The 16,949-nt window shown below is 40.5% G+C and overlaps 1 protein-coding gene and 1 pseudogene across 5 annotated transcripts in view; both read right to left on the bottom strand.

The window, feature by feature from the left end:
* Ofd1 (OFD1 centriole and centriolar satellite protein) overlaps positions 1-16,949 on the bottom strand; it is a 40,780-nt gene that overhangs the window by 14,294 nt on the left and 9,537 nt on the right. For 4 of the 5 annotated variants that reach the window (XM_036174064.1, XM_036174068.1, XM_036174067.1 and 1 more), the window contains 10 exons: positions 16,464-16,571; positions 12,685-12,821; positions 12,211-12,384; positions 10,311-10,417; positions 8,548-8,667; positions 6,855-6,928; positions 5,234-5,325; positions 3,791-3,980; positions 2,690-2,820; positions 1,918-2,029 (listed from right to left, as the gene is read on the bottom strand). In XM_036174064.1, the coding sequence (XP_036029957.1) occupies positions 1,918-2,029; positions 2,690-2,820; positions 3,791-3,980; positions 5,234-5,325; positions 6,855-6,928; positions 8,548-8,667; positions 10,311-10,417; positions 12,211-12,384; positions 12,685-12,821; positions 16,464-16,571 (1,245 nt within the window). The remainder of the gene's footprint in view (positions 1-1,917; positions 2,030-2,689; positions 2,821-3,790; positions 3,981-5,233; positions 5,326-6,854; positions 6,929-8,547; positions 8,668-10,310; positions 10,418-12,210; positions 12,385-12,684; positions 12,822-16,463; positions 16,572-16,949) is intronic. The other variant, XM_036174069.1, reaches the window with a different exon arrangement.
* On the bottom strand, positions 13,037-14,476 carry LOC118573733 (annotated as a pseudogene).

The following is a 16,949-nucleotide window of genomic DNA, read 5'->3' as shown; positions in this document are numbered from 1 at the left end:
TTTGTTTATCCCAACCAACATGAATACGCACACATTTGACTGCAACATAGTGTCCCTGCCCCAAGTCTAAGTGTCAGATAACCTGGCCACAAATTCTCACTGCTCTCCGCTTGGAGAGGAGATGGAGTCTTCCCAAGGTGGGGGCCACATGGTCAGCAATTCCTAGAGCTGCTGAGATTTCCTAGCGTAAATCTAGCACCTATGCTGCCTCTTACCCTGCAACACCTCCTTCTGATGCTTACAAAGAAAGACAAGTGTACAATGGAGTAGGTCCACGTGGTGGACTGCAGGAGGGCCTAGCTTCACTGATCTACTTCCACATTACAAGACTATAATTTTAGTGGTGGACAGTCTGGCAAACAATTGCTAGTAGAAAGTGAGGAACTGAAGAAGAGTTTAGAAATGAGTAAAAAGCTAGAAATAAAACTAGTGGAGGTAGAAGGAACATGAGTTGATGAGAAACATGAGTCAAAGCAGGAACTGAGGAAGGCTCAGATCAAGGAAGGACTGAACTATGGTGATATTTTATTTGTATTGAAATGTGATTTTATTTGTATGTTAATAAATAAAGTTGCCTGGGGGTCAGAGATAATAGCCAAGCCATAGCAGAAGGGAGGCAGAGCCAGGCGGATCTCTGTGTGTTCAAGGATACAGGCAGCATGGTGACACATGCCTTTAATCTCAATATCAACCATAGAAGACATGGAGGTCTGTACAGACAGGCAGTGACAATGAGGTCATGTGGTTGGGTTTCCAACCAATGAGAAGGCAGAACAGAAAGTCAATAAAAAGGACAGACACACAGGAAGTAGGTTTCTTGCTAAGGGGAAGGACAGCAGTGGCAGTGAAGGGTAAGGTTTTTGGCTCTTAGCTATTGCTCTGACCTCTTGGGCTATTAACTCTGCATTTGGCTCTGTCTTTCTTATTTTAAAAAATCTGTTACATCTACACTGAACTGGCAACAAATACATACTGGACTCAAAAGAAACCAAGTAAGAAAGTACTCAAGGTTTACTACTCTTTTTTTTTTTTTTTTTTGAGGTGAGGATCGAACCCAGGGCCTTGCGCTTGCTACCACTGAGCTAAATCCCCAACCCTACTACTCTTTTCTATGAAGCAGGAGAGAATGAGAGACATCCACAGTAAAGACAGAATAATGAATCACTAGCAGTAACTAGTGTCTGAGTGGCTTCCATCTACCAGCTCATGCCCAATATCCATTCCATCCTTGCTCACTGTGGCCCAGTAGTATCATTATCCCCATTACCAATGAGGAACTTCAGGAAGTTCTAAAGTGTTATGCCCAAGATCAAACAAGTTAAACTGAAGGCCAAAACAACAACAGTCTCCAATTCTGAAAGAAATTTTCTTTGTACCCAGCTATCCTGCTTCTCTTATGTATTTCTACACATGTCTGCTAAAGACTATATAAAAATATGGGAAAACCTGTTAGCCTTCTCAGGGTTAACATTGAGTTGGGGGGAATCAAGAGGATTGAAGCTGAAAGGAAGATATACTGACAGGAAGGAGAAGCTGGAAAGAGGAAATAGGGCAGACATGATCAAGACATACTGTATCCATCTATGAAATATTTGAAGAATAAAGAAAAAGACCTGGATGTACTAGCACACATCTGCATTCCTATGGCAAGATGGGAGGTAGGAACAGCGGGTCAATGGGCAGGTAGCTCACAGGTTAGCTAGCCTGGAGTAGGCAGTGCAGCCACAAAACCAGAGACACACTGCCTCAGCAAGGTAGAAACAGAGAACCAATTCCTGATAAGTCTTGTGACCCCCCCAAGTGCCACAGTGTTCTGGTGCTCAATGTGTCTATTTCTCTCTCTTACACAAACACACACACACACACACACACACACACACAATTAATAAGCAATTTATTTTTTAAAAAGTCTCCAACCTGTCTGCGTTTGTTTTAGCTGTGATTTTAAATCAGCAACCTGAATGGTTAACCTTTTAACAGAAGCATCGTATTCTAATATCTGGGCCTTTAACTGTGCAGAATGTTTAATCTGAAAAAGATCCATGGAAAAGGAAATAAGTACAAAACAATTACAGCTTGTTTCAGAAGGAAAATTCTCTTATTGTGCTTATATTCTTTCTTTTGCCAATTCGAAGAAGCTTTTACACCAAGAACCAATAGGATGACCTCTATTAAAATAACAACACCCAACCAAGTTTTGTTTTTTTGAGACAGGGTCTCTCTGTGAAGCCCTGGCTGTCCTAGAGCTCACTGAGTTACACCTGCCTCTGCCTCCTGAGTGCTAGGAATAAATGTGTGTGCCACCACCTCCTCCTTCCCTTTTCATTTTAAGACTAAAAATAGCTAGGTATTTTTACTGCACAAAGGCAGAAATCTACAGAAACATAGTAGATGTGTGTATGCTACAAAGAAGGAATCAAGAGACTCATGGTGGGAATTACCAGGTCCTCTGAGAAGTTTAAGTCTAGATAAATTTACTTTCCATTCAGTGCTATTACTATTAAGAATATAGAGTCAGAATCACCAGAGAATGTTCTCATATGAGGAAGGCTCCTTTGCGATGTTGGGAGGAGAAATGCTTTGTATTCAAATAAATCTGGTTTTCGTTGGTGTGGCATGTATAGTTTCTCTAAGTACTACTACGAAGTGGACCAGCATAGTATCCACAAGAAGGACAAATACTACTCACTTCACTCTGCAGCTCTTTCTGCAGAGCTTGCCTATGAGTCTCAAACTCCTTGTGCTCGAGTGCTATAGCATGTTCTGCTTTCTGTAATTCTTTCTGATAAACCAAAAGCTCAGGAGGTGGCTGAGTTATGCCTAAGAAGGGTTAAGAAAAAAAGAAAAAAGAAAAACATTCCTATTTATTATCAATCATAAATTTGCTTATTTTACTTAAAAAAGCAGCTAAAAAGGTTTAAAATAGTTTCCTTTCTTTGTACTCATGCAATTAATATTCTACCACTTCTATTAAATGGCCTAAAAACAATCCTGATTCACAAATTTCAGAATAAAATAATTTAATTCATGTTAATATAACTATCCCTCCAGGAGCCCTCTAAGTTAAAGAATTCTTTCAAATTCTTAAATTAACTCAGTAGCCTATCTCTTTCCTCTACCACATGCAGATGGTACTTTAAGAAAGCGTTCCCCAGTTGTCACCTGTCAGTCCCTGGCCCTGGTTTCATCCCATTTGAACAAGCAGCCCATGGCAGTCAGGCTCCAGAGATAAGGCTGATGTTACTCTCCATCTGAGTCACCTGAGAGCCCCATTAATAAAGTGTGCCTTATGTAGGGTAATCATAAAGGATAAGTGTGCAGTAGAAATGGAGCCACAATGCTAGTGCTCCCTTAGGACTAGGAGGCGTAGGAGAGGGAGAAATTTCCAGAGGCACAGTAAGTAGGCACAGGCACAGAGCACTAGTGGGAAGCCCCCAGCAGGGACTGCAAGCTCTGTTACCTGAGAGGCGCAGTCGACAGGCAGTCCAGACTGCTGTACCTGGAATCCAAGGGTAGGAGTAGAAAATAACAATTTTAACATCCTCTCCCCGCCTTGCTCCAAGAGCTTACTGGCTCAACTGAGGCAACAGTCAGAGGTCATGAACGCTGAAGCCACCCACAGAGGCAGTTAAGTAACAAATATTACTTAAAATGAAACTACCAATTATGCAATAGCAAACAAAAATGAAGCAGCTCCAATATAAGGATCTCCCTTACAGATACAAAGTTGTTCTATAATCCTGACCTAATGTAAGTTACAGAAACATGCAGATCAGAAAAAAAGACATACGGTCTAGGAGACGTAAGTTCTCATTCCTATTCTCTTCCAGTTGCTGTTTAAGTAATTTATTTTGTGCCTGAAGCTCCACTTTCTCTTCTTTCAGTAGTGAGTAATCACTCATCTCTTTCAACTTTTCATTCAGCAAGTGGTTTTGTTTTGACATTGCCAAAAACTGGGCTTTGACAGACTCTAGCTCCAGCTACAATTGAAAAAGGAACACTTTTTATCTGAATAACTCTCAGCACTGCAAAGGTAAAGGCTGGAGGGCTGTCTGACTCTAAGCAGCATAAGTGAATGACAGTGACCACCATACAGAGGACAGGCCCTCTGCCCTGCTCATAGGCCAGAGCCTGTATCAAAAGACCTGTCCTACAAAGTAAGGACAGGGGGTGTGGTATGGTGAAGGCAATTTGGAGTCAACTCTCAAGTGCCACCAATCCATAACTTAACAAGACATTTTCAAAACATGAACAGATAAAAGGTGAAAACAATCTCTACTGCTATGAGGTGCTATCTTTTTCTTAGTCTTATGTGTTTCATATCTGAGTATGAAAGCCTACACAGATCTCATGGCTGCAAAGGAAAATTTTACCTATAGTATCTACTTCAGTTTGTTTGTTTGTCTTAGACAGGGTCTCACTTAGCCCTGGCTGGCCTGGAACTCAGAGATCTATGCAGATTAAATGTGTACAGCACTACACCCAGGTACAATCTCCTTTAACTACCTAAAGTTTGAGTTTTGCCCTTCACATGACAAGCATACCACTGAAGAAAGTATAGTACCAATGGCATATAAAAACTGGTACTTTGTCTAAAAAATCTGCAAGAGAATGATGTAGTGATAGAAACTTGAATTCCTACCAATGGAATAGAAGAGGCAAAGATAGAAGCTAAGATACGCTAGCTATCTCTTATGGCTAGTTCACCCAACAATCATGAATTGTTAGAAATATCTCCAAGATTAGACTCACAGAACTTGCCTAAAGGCCCATAAGCAGGAAGGAAGGGAGACCACAATTTGAGCAGCAGGACTCTTAGATACAAGCTCCTTTTCTATGTCCCTGTATGCCTTTGCTTGAAGTTGGAGCCTACTGTATTAACTTAGCTATCACCTTCTTAGTCATAAAATAATCAGTCCAAGCACATCAAAAAGAAGGCCTAAGGGGCTGGAGAGACAGTTCAGTGTTAAGAGCATTGACTGTTCTTCCAAAATATTGGGGTTTAATTCCCAGCACCTACATGACAGCTAAGAACTCTCTGTAACTTCAGTTCCAAGGGATCGTATGCCCTCCCCTGCCTTCCAGAGATACTGTATACACACAGGCAAAACTCCTATACACATAAAAATAAATAAATCTCAAAACACCCCGATGTTCTCTGTAAATAAAAAAATAGTATTAACCCTAACATGTCATTAAAGAAACTTACAAAATAGGTTTAACAATTAATTACCTCAACTTCTTTCATACGATTTACAGATTTACTGAGTTCTTCCTTTTTTGAATAAATAACTGTGAGCTCCTCTTGCAAATGCATAGTTTTTTCTAGGGAACAAAAAAGAACCAATTAAGTAGTGATTTCCTACTGAACACAAAACACATTTAATAATTATGGCCACTCTATGAGACCTAATCACTATTGCTTCATAGTCTAAAGCAACAAGTATGTAAGTCAAAAATTTAGTAGACAAGAAATAAGTCCCATTACCCAATGAGTGATGAGTTACATCTGTCATGTATGTGGTGAAATTCCTACTACATGCTAACCAGTTCCTCCATCTGGGAAGGGCCTTGGACCTGCTAACAGCACCTACTTTCCTTAAAAAGCAAAGATCTGTATGTTTTCCTTCTGTAGTTTTTCCTTCCTGTAACACAATTCTGTGCAGATAAATATCATCAGAAGAAAATTTAATAAATCTAAGTGCACAACAGTGCTAAACTTACAAGAGATGCATCTGCTTCTATAAGACATGAGCAAAAGGAGCTACACAGTTGGTAAGTAAGCAGCTCCAGTTTACTTAAAAAGTTCATGTCCTTTTCACAATTTCCCACACATATACTGAAATGTAAAATTGAAATATATCTGAAAATTGAAAGATTATTCAACTTTTATAGTCTCAAGTAAACTTGAGAGCTTAGGAAGTACAATGAATGACATGTTAAAAAAAAAAAAGAAAGAAAAAAAGAACTAAGCTGGGCGTGGTGGCACACGCCTATAATCCCAGCACTCGGGAGGCAGAGGCTGGCGGATCTCTGTGAGTTCGAGGCTTGCCTGGTCTACAAAGTGAGTTCCAGGACAGCCTCCAAAGCTACAGAAAAACCCTGTCTCGGGGGAAAAAAAAAAAAGAACTAGGCCAGGAGTGGTGGCACACACCTTTAATCCCAGCACTCGGGAGGCAGAGGCTGGCGGATCTCTAGTTCGAGGCTAGCCTGGTCTACAAAGTGAGTTCCAGGATAGGCTCCAAAGCTACACAGAGAAACCCTGTCTCGAAAAACCAAAAAGGAAAAAAAAAAAAGAAAAGAAAGAAAAAAGAACTATGAAACCTGGTCACAGAGGACAGAGAAAGTAAAATTTTCTATAATGGGGCTGGAGAGATGGCTCAGTGGTTAAGAGCACTGGCTGCTCTTTTGGAAGACCTGGGCTCAATTCCCAGCACTGACATGGCAGCTAACAATTTGTAACTCCAGGTCCAGGGAACCGATGCTCTCTCTCTACTGGCCTCCACAAGCTCTGCACGCACAGGGCACACAGACAAATGTGCAGGCAAAACACCTACACACATAAAATAAAAGTAAATAAATCTAAAAAAAAAATGAAGAGCCAGTGAAATGGACTAGTGGGTAAAAACGCTTGTTGCTAAGTCTGACAACCCAATTTCAATGCTAGGGACCCACATGGTAAAAGAAAAAAACCCGAGTCCCATAATTCTTCTGACCTTCACATGCACACCATAGCACATAGACCTCCCTCCCTCTGACAAATAATATGTAGATAAACATTTTGTAAAAGGCAAAGGCAGCTTAGGAGCTAACAAGCTAGATTAGAACTAAAATAAGCCAGCCACCCATATCACCTTTATTCTTCCTTTCTTCTTCCAGTAGTTTATTTGTTCTAGAGATGTAGTCATCTTTTAGTTCCAGTTGGTATCTGAGAATCAGAATGACTAAAATGAGGTCCTTGCTATCTCCCCGAAAAAGACCACTAACCATAAGAAGCTTATCTGTGGCCCAGCATAACCTAAGGATGTAAACATGACTGAGGAGAAATTTCAAAGTCTCAGTTCTAAGGCCAGGCAACTGAATGCTCAACATCAAAGGTCCAATAAACCCCTGCCTCCATCCTGTAAATGTGGCCCCCAAACTCAATCACATAAAATAGTATTATCACAGAGTTACTGAAAACAACTACTTTTCCACTGCTCTCCATTGGTACAAAGAGCATTAAAGGAAACAAAGCAAAGCTTTCCTAGCACACAACAGATTCTATGTCCCCAGAGATGGCAAGGTAGTCAGTCACTTGTAATCTGCCTGCACAATCTCCCCAACCCAACCAGGATAAGAACTTTTGCTCTTAGAGATTTATGTACAATTGAGAGTCTACTGGTATTTTATCCACACCAGCAAAAGCAAAAGGGATGTTTCCATGGAATCTTTCTCATTTTCTTCACTTATTACTAGTCAGAGATGATTGAAAAGAAAGGCAAACCCTCCTATGATGAACATCCTCCACCCCTACATTTGCTGAAAACAAAGACAAATATTAAAGGTTATTAGTGGAACATGTGCAGCTGCCACTGAGAAAAGTTGCCATACAATTGTCTTTGCTTCAGGATTCTATTCACTGGCACAAAACATCCAGACTCGAGAAAAGCTAAAGTACCTGGGCATAAGGGCATACATCTGCCATCACTGAACTTAGAAGTCTGGAGCAGGAGAGTCAAGAATTTCAAGTCAACTTGGACTACATAGCAAGAAGCAGGAGGGAAAGAGGGTGGACCGAAGTAACCAGAGCTGTCATATTTTCCTTTCCCTGTATCACCCTTTGCTTCATATAGTTCACTTTAGTTTCTTTTTGATTCTGGCTTTACAAAGTCTTGAGGGAATACAAAGTGCATACATGTTCACAATCCAACTCTCCCTTAAGTAATTTGTAAATTGTTATTGACAGTCATCTCAGTGACAGCATGAGAAAGATGACTAAAGTGATTAGAATTCCAATTTTACACCTAATCAGCTACACAAGCTAAGCAAGTCATACGGTGCCCTAAAGTTAAAGGGAATAAATATACAATATAACACATACATATGTAAAGTTAAAGTAAATCATAAGCCCTCACAGCCAGAGAAGCTATGAATAAGAACATCTGATATAATTCTCTACAGTGGATATTTAAAAACCATCTTAACTCAAGTATGCATCATAAAGGTTTGATTTGTCATAGGAAATAGTTTCTGTTCAAACACTAAGTTTGTCATGTAAATGTCAGCCTTATATACATCATCAGTTTTGGTTACATTTTCACCAACTTAATTCAAACACATTACTTCTTCAAAAACGGCACACAAGGCTGTGCAAGGCTCAACTGAATGTACCAGGCTTTGCTGACTCCCTACGGGAGGCCTTACCTTTTCAGAGGAGGGGGTGGGGGGTGGGTTAGGAGGGAGGCTGAGTGGGAGCGGAAGGAGGGATGAGAGGGCGGAATCTATGGTTGGTATGTAAAATGAATAAAAAATTTCTTAATAAAGAAAAAAATGCCAAACAATTACTTTAAAAGTTCAGTTTTGAGCTTCTGATCATAGGTCTCCTCAATGTTCTTTAGATTCTGTTCCCGTCTCTGAAGTGCCTCAGCCTCACTTTTATTTTTTTCTTCTTGGAGCTTCTGGGTCCTGAAATGAACAAAAACCATACAAAACAACCAAGTACAATATCTGATGTAACTAACTTGAAGAAAAACATTTGTAGGACAACAGACTGTACTCACAATCTGTACTACTAGACTGTGAGGGAGACAGATGTCTTCCTATGGTTTACAAACTGACCTAGTTACAGTATATCAGAACTAGGGAGGGAGCGGGACAGGGGTATCTGGCTTAAAGAAGCAGGAGGAAGTCAAGGCCAAAGTAGTTTCTTATAGGAGCTAATTAACCCTTAAAAACTGCCTAGGAGGGCAGTGTAAAGGCACTTGTTACCAAGCCTGAGTTCGATCCCCAGGATCCACATCCACATGGTTGAAGGAAGGAACTGACTCTCATAAATTGTCCTCTGACCTCCATGTGTGCACTGCTGTGGTACTCATTCACCCAGTCACACACCAATAAATCAATTAATTTTAAAATTAAACAAACATACAAAACAAGCAAACTGGTTACATCATGACCACAGTGCCTCATGCCTATAATCCCAGCACTAGACAGGCAAAGCCTGGTCACATAGTGAGTTTCGGGTTAGCCAGGGTTAAAAAAATAAGACTATATCTCAAACTAAAACAAAACAAAAACCTAGTTATAGATGGTAAGTGGCCATAATCAATTTAGAAGTAAAGAAGGACATTACAAAAGCACAAACAAAAGTGACCTTACATACGTAACTTTTTTTTATTACAACTGTTGGATCTATTTCACTAGCCCATAGACACTAAAGGTTGAAGATGTGCTTTCATCGTGCACGTAAGGATCTATTGATTAAATACTGAAGAGAGGGGATGGAGGAAGGGAGTTAAGGAAGGAGGGAGGGAGGGAGAAGTCACATCCTTGCTATACATTTACGCAACAAGGTCTTCCTAGTGAGACTAGATGAGCAGTACAAGCAGTGCTCCACTTCCCAAGGGCTACAGAGAACAAGCCATTCAGAGAAGCACTACCCAAAGCTCACAGGGCCATGAACTGGGGAAAAGCTCCAGGTGTTAGCACCAGCACCCTCTGCTGGCTAACCTGAAAGGAATGCATCAGCAAAGTACACTTAATTTACCTGAATGCTTAGGAGGGCAGAGCAGGAGAGGAGGGAAAAAGAGAAGAAATCAAATGAACTGAGCCTACAGAAGTGAGAAAACAACAGTGATAAAGACGGTGACAATTTCTTTAACGTATTAGACTCCTAGAGTACCTAGTGAGTGCTAACAGCTGATTCTAATTGGACCTGAGTCCAGATCCCCAATACCCATATAAAGCCAGGAATGATAGGGGAGGTGAAAGAAACACATGGATACACAGAGCTTGCTGTCCAGCCAGTGAGCTTCAGGCCAACTAATGAAGGACCCTGTAAAAAATAAGGTGGTGGGTGATAAAGATGCCTGACATTGACCTCTGACCTTCACAGGCACATCTGGGTGAGTACACTTGTATATACCCTTGCAGGCATCTCTCCATCTCTATCTCTCTCTCTCTCTCTCTCTCTCTCTCTCTCTCTCTCTCACACACACACACACACACACACACACACACACACACACACCTTTTGGAAAAGGCTAGAAAATTTAGACATAATACTTAGCACAACTTTTGCATATTCAAAAAGAACATGTATTACTCACAATTCAAAAGCTTCGATTCTTTCCTTCAGTTCTGCTTCTCTACCTCTAAGCACATCTATGTCATTTAGTAGAAGTTGTCTTTGAGCATAAATTTCTTTCGTTTCAATCTACATAGGAAAGTATTTATTTTTAGTAAGCAAGTAAAATAAAATAAAAACACTGGAACTCAGACGTTGCTTCCTAAATTCTAGAGCACAATGAAAGTTACAAATATTTAGGGTAACAATTTCCCCTTGAAGAGATTTCAATCAAGATTTGTTTTTTAAGTTATAAAGTTTGCTTTTTATATTATTGTTTGCATAAAAGTGTACTTTTGTGCACACAAAAAAATTAGTTCAGCCGGGCAGTGGTGGTGCACGCCTTTCATCCCAGTGCTTGGGAAGCAGAGCCAGGTGGATCTCTGTGAGTTCGAGGCCAGCCTGGACTACAGAGCGAGATCCAGGACAGACATCAAAACTACACAGAGAAACTCCGTCTCAAAAAACAAAACAAAATTAGTTCCTCAATGAATGGGAAACTACACTGCACTATACTCCTAACATCCCTAGTCTAGTTCTTTAACACCCCTCATATTCCCTTACTCAAACATTTGATAAGTTCTTCAGCAGGAAAAACTTTAAACATGTACAGTCAGTCATGAGTTCCAAAATAGAATTTCTATGGTGATTGAGGATGGTACCTAAAGGTTTCGGTTTATGGGTCATTTGGTTAGAGGGTTCAGGTGAATTCCTAAGTGAATGGGCTGGGCCATCCCATCACTGAAAAAACACCACCAGGAGCAGAAAAGTTCCTCATCTTTAAAGATCTCGCAATTTGATTGAGGGAGAGAGAAACAATCACGTGAGGATGTAATGATCTCATAACTAAAGTATATAAAGACCACATGTAAGAATAACACCTGTATGAGTCACTCAGTGAGTTGGGGAAGTCACTGAGGTGACATGAAGGCCTTTGAGGAACAGCACAGGCTTAGCAGGGAGACATATGGACAAGCATCCAAAGGCAGGGTATCGCTGAATAGGATGACAATCTTCAATACTTTCATATAATATTAACTAAACAGGGATCTAGTCAGTCACCTATGTTGAAGATAAAGTTGTTATTCTAAATATAACCCAGTATCTTAAATATCTATGCTTATTCTCATAGATGAAATTAGTCCATTTCCCAGACACAGTAGACACACAGTAGAGGGGCCCTATTTAATGCTGGATAACAGGTTTCCCTAAAGGAAATCTCTACCTGAAATGTGACTGGGCCACTCTGAACACAGCCTCTCAGACCCTACTCCTGGATCACTCTGAGACTGCCATGTATCTGCATTTTCCCCAGGATGGGGGTCACTCACCTTCTTCCCCGGTTCTCTTTGTTCTCTTCATCCCCTAGCAGAGCTCCAAGGTCTTTAAATTCTTGAGACTGCCTTTCTCAAGTCAAATTAAGCTTGGCAAAACAGCATTCCTTAACTACTGCTACCTTTCTACCCTCACAGAAAGGGGTGAACACATGCTCAGTCTAAGGACTTCCAGGCTGGTGCCTCAGCTGGGTGTTGCAACAGTAACATCCTCTCTGCTTTAAAGAGCTGCTCCTCCTTGTCCAGAGCAAACTACTTACCTCTGAGCCTCTAGCAAAGCCCTCTCTCAAATTTGCCTGACAACATAGATGCTGTTTGCTGAGTGTCTCCTAATCCCAGTATGGACATTCACTCCAGCTCTTTCTTCTCTGCCCTGCAGAGCAAAGACTACGTGGACTTGTCTGAGCTCAGCCTTCTCTCTGAACTCCTGACTACAGCTCCAACTGCTCCTCTAGAGCCTTGTTCTATCAGCTGTCCTTTCTGGATCTTAAAGGAAGCTACTAACAGCAGCAGGACATAGCTACCCAGTAAATTATTTCCAGACATTACCTCTCGGTGCTTTTTGATTCTTTCCAGGGTATTCTTTTCCTGAGAAATGAGGGCTTCATTTTTTGCTTGACAAATTCTTTCAAATTCATTCCGGAACTCAGCCAATTCCTTTTCATACTTTCTTTTCTCTTCCACTTTAACTTTCATTATTTCCGTTTCTCTAAAATACTTCAACTATGAATTGAGCACAACTGAAAATAGTTACTTAAAAATAGTGCAAATTTACTTTTCCTTGAGTTTAATAATAATTTTCTGTACAAATACATCTTTAATCCATTTTTAGTTTTATCACATATAAGATTCAGTCCAAAGTGTGAATAAATGACATCAATGAAGATAAAAAATGTACATAACAGTCTAGTATTCCATTCTTTAATTAAAAAGCTTTAGATGTTTCCCCACACACCTAAGATTAAGATAGTAGAAGATAAATGTGAGTAGCTGTCATTAACAGCAGCAAGTATTACAGCTTACCTTTTGACACATTTCTACCTGAAGCTGGTGTTCTATTTCTCTCTTATATTCATTTAACTTTGTCTCTAAAGATTCTAGCTTGGGACGGTGAGGAAAAGCATCTGCAAATTGATCATCAATAAGCTGAAACTTCTCGGCTATCAAAAAAATAACACAGCAAATTAGGAAATACAAAATTAACCCAGTCAGGTATGTAAGAGGCCCAAAGCAGACTATACTAAAAGGGGAAGTATATGGGTTGGGGATTTAGCTCAGTGGTAGAGTGCTTGCCTAGCAAGCGCAAGGCCCTGGGTTCGGTCCTCAGCTCCAGAAAAAGGAATTAAAAAAAGGAAAAAAAGAGGGGGGGGGGGAGTATAGAGATGTCTGCTACCTACATTGAAATACATTAAAAAACTCAGACGGCTAAGTGCACAGATAAGTGATAAGCAAGTACAATACAAATTTTCCAACAGCATCTATGTAAGCAAATATTCCCTGTAACATTATTTCAACTGTTCTGCATGTTTAGAAATGTCAATAATAAATTGACAAGTATGAATCAATCCCTTCTTAGTTTCTAAATGCAGGGACCTTTGGACTTGGATTCAAGTTGACACATGTTCAAAACAAGAACTTTTTTTTTTTAATGTTTAACTGAATTTATGAGGCAGCAAAGAGGGGAAGAACAGGAACATTCTGGTACTGCACTAGAGACTTGAGGCCAGTGATTGGGAAGCAGGAGGGGATGGGATAGGTACAGAACTCAAAGACAACATGTTAAACCTGGGTGATTAGAAGAGGTCTATTATTCCAAACCCATATATATATATAATCTTCTGTTTAATCAATGCCCCACAGATAATACTGCTGCTTACCAGCTTCCCTCGCTTGAACTTGGTGGCAATAATTAAGATAATAGGAAGTACTTGTTAATGATGGCTTTAATCTGAATCTGGGCTGGCTCTTAAGAAACCATCATAACTGGAAGGGAAGAGCACATCAGCATTGAAAGGGGTCCACAGGGCTTCAGGACAGAGAGCATTTGGCTCCCGGACCCAGCTAGCATCCAGTTATACCGGAACAGCAGTCACTTGAACAATCGGAACTTCAAGTACTGGCTCACTTCTTCCTTGGGGTATGGCCTGAGGGCGATGCACGTGGTAATGTTCTCTGGCTGCTCCAGCCACAGCATGTGGTCAATGTCCTTCTGCTGCAGGGCCTCAGCCAGCTCCTTCAAAGTGGTCTCATCAGCAGCCTCGAGAACCACCTTGCACATGCGCCCCAGCTCCCGGAGGTACGCTACCGTGTGCGGATGGTCTAGGTGAAGATGCAAGGCTGCGGTGGCGGTGTGACAGGCCTGCGCTACCAGTGTGCCCATGGGCCAGGAGAAAGGAGCCTGCGCTTTAAGTACTGTACAAGGATCTGTGGCTCCGCCCCAGAGCCTGCCGTCTTCCTGACAATCTGAATGGCCGTACCTACTCTGCGGTGCATGCTGGGATGTGGGTTCAAAACAAGAACTTTAAAAGTATGAAAACTATGTACTTTAACTCTTGCATTTTACAGGTAAGGAACAAATGCCCATAGAGTTTGAATGACTTCCAGAAGGTTAAGTAACTACAACACAACCAGAGCCAACTCAAGGACTGATGCCTTTCTCACGCCGGATCTCTTTCCGGGAGGCCCTTGGCCCTCAAACCAACCACATAGCCAAATCAACCATGTGGTCACTGAATATTTGAAATGAGTCCAATCTGAGTTGAGATGTGCTCTAGTGAAAATAACACGCTAGATCTCCAAGGATTGCTATAAAAATGTATGTGAAGCCGGGTGGTGGTGGCGCACACCTTTAATCCCAGCACTCGGGAGGCAGAGGCAGGCGGATCTTTGCGAGTTCGAGGCCAGCCTGGGCTACAGAGTGAGATTGAGGAAAGGCGCAAAAGCTACAGAGAACCCCTGTCTCGAAAAACCAAAAAAAAAAAAAAAAAGTATGTGAAATATCTAGTAATATTTTTGTACTGAGTACTTGCTAAATATCTTGAATGTTTGGGGTTAAATAATTAAAATTAATTTCACCTGTCTCTTTTCATCTTTTTAAATGTAACCACTAGAAAATTTAAAATTGTTTATGTGCTTTATATTATTAGAAAGCTCTCCTTTGCAATTACCATATAATATTTTGCTAATGGTATTAAAACTATACTTAAGGGCCTAGTTGTAGTGTATGCCTTTGTAAATGATGAGTTCCTTATTTTCCTACAAGTTAAAGGCACTACTATGTAAGGATGAGCCAAAAAAAATGGGTAAGCATATCAGTATAGACAACTGCTTTCTATCTCTTTTGACACAAAATCAAAAAGTAGCATCTAGTTTGCTTTCTATGCTGTGACAAATACCATGACCAAAAGCAACTAGGGAAGGAAAGGCTTTATTTTCAGCTTTTACTCCAGGTCACAGTCCATTACTGAGGGAAATCAGGCAGGAACTCAAGCAGAAACACAGAAGAATGCTTACTGCCTTGTTTCCTGGCTCATAATACTAGCTTTTCTATACAGCTCAAGATCCCTTCCTAGGTGATGGTGCTACCCACAGTGGGTTGGGCCCTCCCACATCAATCAAAACAATTCTCTACAGACATACCCATAGTCCAATCTGATGGAGGCAATTGTTCAACTGAGGGTCTTTTATTCAAGGCAACTCAAGGTTGTGTCAAGTTGATAAGAAAAACTAGCTAGCACAGGGATACTACAGAAAGGTGCAGAGTGCAAAATCTCTAAGCCTTGGACTTTGGACTCTACCCAAATGGGAGTTTATAAGTTGCTCTCCCCTCTGAGGACCTCAGTTTCAACTATTAAATGAAACAATGGGACAATGACTTCTCTAACTCACTGCAAAGCAAACGGTTTGTAACATACTGTGGTGGTTGGAGTAAGAATGCCTCCCAATAGGCTCATATATTTGAATGCTTAGTGACCAGGGAGGGCCATTATTTGAAAGGATTAGGAGGTATGGCCTTGTTGGAGTAGGTGTGGCCTTGCTGGAGGAAGTATGTCATTCAGGGTGGGCTTTGATGTTTCAAAAGCCCGAGCCAGGCCCAGTGGCTCTGTCTCTTCCTGCTACCTGTGGATCTGGATGTAGAACTCTCAGCTACTTCTCCAACACCATGTCTGCCTATGTGCCACCATGCTCCCTGCCATGACAATGGACTAAACCTCTGAAACTGTAAGACAGCCTCCAATCAAATACATTTCTTCACACTAATAGAACACTGACCAAGACACATACTAATTTAATAGCTATAAAATAAGGTTAGAGAAAACATGAAATGAGTTTTCTAGTTAAGAAAGGTTAAACTCCACAAATAAGAAAGAACCTTGTCTTGGGATCCCTGCATGACTGGCCAGTGTAGCCCTGGCATTCAGAAGGATAGATTATGACAGTAGAAAGTAATTCCTAGTCCCTCCAGCAACACAATTCCAGACAAAATTGAATTTCCTTGTCACCTACATACAGGTAGCATTTTTTCCAGATCTGGGGAAAAGAATCACATAGTATGATAAATAAGCTAATTTTCTTCTTTTGAAAACAAAACAGGGCCAAGTGAGGTGCTACACATCAGTAAATACCAGCATTCAGAGGAGGCAGAGGCAGTACAATCAAAAAGTTTGAGGCCAGCTCTGTCTATACAGTGAGTTCAAATCTAGCCAGGACTATATAGTGAGACCCTGTTTGAAAAATAATCAGGCAAAACCAAAATCATAACAAGATCCCTAGCAGAATTGAAGTAAGAAGGCTATAATTACCCAGGGACACTTTGCTAGGAAATGTGTCACTCGTCTGCGTCTCCATATCACAGCTCTCTTTAGCTTGGTAATATTCTGCCAATTCCTTTAAGAAATTCATAAGAAAACCTATAAAAGTATAACATGCATAGTTTTGTTTCAGAACATTATTCAATCATTGCTTTATTGCTATTTGTGAGTCTTGGTTTATAACATTATTTGATTACCAAGGAAAGATCTTTCCAAGCATGATATAAACCTTAAAAGGAATACAGAGATTGCTATAACTACAAAAATTATAAACTTATATATGGCGTAAAATAAAGTCAAAAGACAAAGGATACACTGGAAAAGATTCTGCAACACGGAGGGGCTCATCATAGTGTTAAAGAACTCTTACCAATCAGTAAAACAAAAAATAGGAAAAGACATGGACAAAGTTCACAAGAAGAAAATTACAATGGAAAATAAACAAATGCACAGAAAACACATAAATAAATGCAAATT

The sequence above is a fragment of the Onychomys torridus genome, chromosome X (genome assembly GCF_903995425.1).
Source record: "Onychomys torridus chromosome X, mOncTor1.1, whole genome shotgun sequence".
Classification (NCBI taxonomy): Eukaryota; Metazoa; Chordata; class Mammalia; order Rodentia; family Cricetidae; genus Onychomys; species Onychomys torridus.
Note: the sequence above shows the minus strand (reverse complement) of the source record. Positions and strands in the feature narration are given on the sequence as shown.